The following is a 5,510-nucleotide window of genomic DNA, read 5'->3' on the forward strand; positions in this document are numbered from 1 at the left end:
GAAAGGTCTAAGACAAATTTATTTCAAAATATTTTGGAAGAGTGTTGCCACCTATTAAGAAGTTAAACGAAATGTTTTAATATGGGTATCAAACGAGAGAGGGTTAAGAAGGCTTTCTTTCGGAAATATTTTTGAAGAGAGTTTCCACCAGTTTAGAAATGTAAGCTCATTTTAATCGACAAGTTAAATGAAATATTGAAATGCAGGTGTCAAGTAAGTCACCGAAACAGAACCTAAACTATTTCCCGAGCAAAGGCAAATCTCCCATAAAATTGTGAGCCTCATGGATAGCGGATAATGGGCCTTTATTTCTTAGACACAACAGCTAATGGCAAGACATTTCTGCTGAATTTGGTACTGGCACAGTTGCGCAAGAATAAAAATGTTGCACTAGCTGTTGCCTCCTCAGGGATATCAGCGACCTTGCGGCGCTATGTTGTAACAATGCAAATTAATAGTTTGGGAAAAAGTGTGACATCGTACACAAGCAGGCGGTCGAGGCACACGATCGAAGTTTGCAAGTTATCCGCGGCAGCCGTTTGCTGATGGGGTAGGTAGTCGTATTGCTCGCAGGAGATTTTCGGCAGACGCTACCTGTCATCGAGCGTGGCACTGCGGCAGGGAGATAAGTACGTGGAAATATTGACTAACATCAAGTTATAGAGAGTCCGGGCTCTTTGCTCAAGACCTCCTTGAGACCGGTGAGGGCCGCATGGCAAAGTGCCTGGTGAGGCACATGTCTGTTGATACAGTGATGGCAAATGATGATGCAATAACATATCCTATAGTTTCGAAACTCTTAAGAGTTTTCAGAGGTGCCGTCCTACAAACTGCAATTAAAGGTTGGGTTGCCAGTCATATTGATGCTTAACCTGGACGCACCTCGATTGTGCAGTGGCACAAGACTATACGTAATGGAGCTGAAAAGACATATACGGAATAAGGTTTTAACAAAATTCTCTCAGGACAAAGTGTATGCATTCTTGAACTAGTACAGTCTCTAAATAATTGGGATACATTTCCTATAAGGAAAAGGCCTTTTCCGAAAGAGTTGATGATAAAAATTCTCCCATTTTGGTACAAAATTAAAACTTTCATTGAACCTGTTGTAGGCCTGTTGCCGTTTTTTTTTTTAATTTAGATAGGAGTCTATCAATGATAACGACATACAAAAGTCATACGTTTTTTCATCGGGTGTTAGATCATACATTTTTTTGTATAATGCTTCAAAATATTTAATTTCATCGCCTTTTCTTCGATATATTTAAAATTATTTTGTTCAGCTACAAAAAACTTGTAACGATCGTCAACAGTGATCAAATCTACGTCAGAAGCCTGAATTTTACCATTCGTTTTGTTAAGCCATTCCAAAAAAAACTTATACACAATGACCATTACCACAGTTTCCAGTTTTTTTTAAGTGAAAAATATTCCCGTGGCGTCGTTACGCGTTGCAGGTTTTCAGCACAATCATTCTGATGGATTTCACAGTTTTAAGTTCATGCCAAGAATCTCTCTAAAGCTGAAATTAGTCAAGAACGCAGAACGTATACTTATACGCAGTCTGTATACACAGAATTTTGTCGATTACTGGAGCCCTCAGTGTTGCTTACTACAGTGTTGCCACTCATTAATGCCTTTTCATAAACTCAGATTCAGATTAATCTGTACGACCTTGCTCATTGTTGATTATGTATTGGTACTGACGGGCCGACCAGACTACTGGCTTCCTCGGCCACCTCCATTTGCATCCTAGCCTCGCTACATATAGGGTCTGGGGACGGTTCCCCGTCTGTTCTTGATATCGGTAGCGGTTCCCCGTCTTCGTTGTCGGGTTCTTTGCCTCGGAAGATTTTTACTTTGGCGTGTCTCACGTTGAAGTGGATTCTGCAGCCTCGATTCCTCAGGGATGAGAAACAGCACGGGTTGGTTTATTGCTTTTATGTCCTCAAACTTCAGGACACTCCAGTTCGTCGTAAGGACTCGAAGGTTCATTACGGCTATGGAGCTTTGCCCTTTCCATCCTCATGTTGGGCAACCAGCTCCGGGCACTGGGTCTCTTCGGAATGTCCTTCGCTGGGATAAGTTTGAGCTTTAAGCCCAGCCGAACATCTCTGATCTCAGTACTGCTCCAGCGCAGGAATTCCTTGGAAAACTCGTCCTCGCATCGGATCACCCTATAAACTCTGATGACCTCTTCAGAATCGAACCGAAGTATTGGGCCCTCGGGGTTGGCTAAGGTACTCTCCATTTCAAAACCCGAAAGCGGGACTTAGATATCTGACCACTTTTCGAGGACTGGTTTACCGCAATTAGAGGACTCGTCTATGAATGCGCCAGTACGCAGTTCTTAAGAAATTTGCTACGCATTTTGGTACGGTTTTCTAAAGTTTTTTTTTGTAAAAAAAAGGGCTCAAGGCAACCCATGTTTGCAACAGAAATATATGGCTGTTCCATTATTTCTTGCGGAAAGATATCTAGAATGTGAAGTATCAGATATATTAAAATTCCTTGGACACACACACGAAATAACGGCATTTTTTCTTATCCGTTTTCTTGAGAGCTGCATACTGGCCTTTAGTTGTAAAGGGCAAGGAAAAAGCCCTTATTCGTGATAATATGAATGTTTTAAACGTCCCATATTTAAATTGGGCGCCACTTGTATCAATTCACGTCGAACGCACGCTTAGTATATTCAAGCTTTTTCTTCGCGAAAATCGAATGTAAATGCTGCCAGAAGACTTCAAAAGGCAACTTGTGGTGCAATGTTACTACAACTATAGAGATTAAAGTTTTGTGAGTTAAAAACTCGAAAGGAGAAAATAGTCAAAGATTCAAAGTACAAATTTTTCATATAATGAAACTAGTTCATAGTTTTTCTCTTTTTACTTGTAAAATAAACATTTCTAAAACAAATGTATTTTTTGATTATTTTTCGGTTTTTGTAATTTTTAGTGCTTTTTTTGCCTTTTTTGCGATTTTTAGTGCCTTTTTATGCCATTTCGCTATTTTATTTTGCTTTTTCTAGCCTATTTCGTTGTTTTATTTTGCCTTTTTAAAAGGTTTTTAGGTCCAAAAATCCGCTCCCTGCTCATAAATATTATAACATAATCATATAAATTCACGTTTCTGTGTGTCTAGAAACTGCTATAAAAACTTCAATCTTTTAAATCAGAGTTTATAAATACGCAGTTCTATGTATAGCCCATTAAATTTTAATGTAATTAATCGCGCTGATTTTTTTAACTCGTTTTACGCACGCTCTTGAAGGTATTCTCCTATTTACATAATTTCGTTTAAGATGCAAGATTACACTTTACTACACTAAAATTTGATGGGCTACAAAACAGAATTCTCAATATATTTATAAAAAAATCTCTGATTAAAAGGTTTGAAATTTGAAAACAATTTTTAGAGTTCTATCAAGTTTGCAGTGTAGTTAGGAATTTGAATTTAAATGGTTTATGGAATATGAGGCATAGTTAGGGCTGCCAGACGTCCCGGTTTGTCCCGGTGTCCCGGTCCAACCTTAAAATATCCCGGATTTCGTTCTTGTGTCACGGTATTTGATTTGATTGCACAAATTTGAATAAAAGTTCAAAAATCACTACACTAAAGAGAAAAAACGCGTTGTAATATTCTGAAAAATGTTATGAATTCACTGAGGAAAATAACGCATAGTAAACAGGAATATTTTCTATTTGATTATCGTTTAAAAATGTTCGTATTTAAAAATAATAACGGGTGATTTTTTAAGAGCTTGATAACTTTTTTTTTAAAAAAAACGCATAAAATTTGCAAAATCTCATCGGTTCTTTATTTGAAACGTTAGATTGGTCCATGACATTTACTTTTTGAAGATAATTTCATTTAAATGTTGACCGCGGCTGCGTCTTAGGTGGTCCATTCGGAAAGTCCAATTTTGGGCAACTTTTTCGAGCATTTCGGCCGGAATAGCCCGAATTTCTTCGGAAATGTTGTCTTCCAAAGCTGGAATAGTTGCTGGCTTATTTCTGTAGACTTTAGACTTGACGTAGCCCCACAAAAAATAGTCTAAAGGCGTCAAATCGCATGATCTTGGTGGCCAACTTACCGGTCCATTTCTTGAGATGAATTGTTCTCCGAAGTTTTCCCTCAAAATGGCCATAGAATCGCGAGCTGTGTGGCATGTAGCGCCATCTTGTTGAAACCACATGTCAACCAAGTTCAGTTCTTCCATTTTTGGCAACAAAAAGTTTGTTAGCATCGAACGATAGCGATCGCCATTCACCGTAACGTTGCGTCCAACAGCATCTTTGAAAAAATACTGTCCAATGATTCCACCAGCGTACAAACCACACCAAACAGTGCATTTTTCGGGATGCATGGGCAGTTCTTGAACGGCTTCTGGTTGCTCTTCACTCCAAATGCGGCAATTTTGCTTATTTACGAAGCCATTCAACCAGAAATGAGCCTCATCGCTGAACAAAATTTGTCGATAAAAAAGCGGATTTTCTGCCAACTTTTCTAGGGCCCATTCACTGAAAATTCGACGTTGTGGCAGATCGTTCGGCTTCAGTTCTTGCACGAGCTGTATTTTATACGGTTTTACACCAAGATCTTTGCGTAAAATCTTCCATGTGGTCGAATAACACAAACCCAATTGCTGCGAACGGCGACGAATCGACATTTCACGGTCTTCAGCAACACTCTCAGAAACAGACGCAATATTCTCTTCTGTACGCACTGTACGCATTCGTGTGGTTGGTTTAATGTCCAATAAAGTAAACTGAGTGCGAAACTTGGTCACAATCGCATTAATTGTTTGCTCACTTGGTCGATTATGTAGACCATAAATCGGACGTAAAGCGCGAAACACATTTCGAACCGAACACTGATTTTGGTAATAAAATTCAATGATTTGCAAGCGTTGCTCGTTAGTAAGTCTATTCATGATGAAATTTCAAAGCATACTGAGCATCTTTCTCTTTGACACCATGTCTGAAATCCCACGTGATCTGTCAAATACTAATGCATGAAAATCCTAACCTCAAAAAAATCACCCGTTACTTCCATAAAACGCACGCGTGGTGTTGATTCAAACTCAACATTTAAATGCACATTTACATGTCTGGCTGTAGCTGAGTGCGCGAAGATGCTTGCCACAATTTGCTAATTTCCAGAGGGTCAGGGTTCAGGGGTACACATTTCGGGTGCTCAGTGATATATTTACGTATGTACAGTATCAGTCATATCAATAGCACCCCCATTTCAAAGTGACTTACACTTTTGTTTATTTTTTTTTTACATCTGATTAAAAAATTTTGATGAAAAATCGTTAAATTTAACTTTGTATAAAGTTTTAAAACACGGTTTTTATGATTTTATTTTAAGCATGATCATTTTTTTATAAAATAATAACAAATAAATTTTAACTCTCAATATATTGTGTGTGTTGTTAAATGAAGTTCAACTAAATTTTATGGTTATGTTTTGCATTCAATTTTATACGTACGTATATATGAGACATT

At 38.2% G+C, this 5,510-nt stretch overlaps 1 protein-coding gene across 1 annotated transcript in view; it reads left to right on the forward strand.

Annotated features, from left to right (window-relative positions):
- Positions 1-297: 297 nt before the first annotated feature.
- The window catches only part of LOC118754454, a 13,064-nt gene continuing 7,851 nt past the window's right edge, over positions 298-5,510 (forward strand). Inside the window, exon 1 of the mRNA XM_036489334.1 lies at positions 298-438. Coding sequence (XP_036345227.1) covers positions 298-438 — 141 coding nt within the window. The remainder of the gene's footprint in view (positions 439-5,510) is intronic.

Source organism: Rhagoletis pomonella, unplaced genomic scaffold (assembly GCF_013731165.1).
Source record: "Rhagoletis pomonella isolate Grant_MI unplaced genomic scaffold, Rhpom_1.0 Rhpom_scaffold_00002, whole genome shotgun sequence".
Lineage (NCBI taxonomy): Eukaryota > Metazoa > Arthropoda > Insecta > Diptera > Tephritidae > Rhagoletis > Rhagoletis pomonella.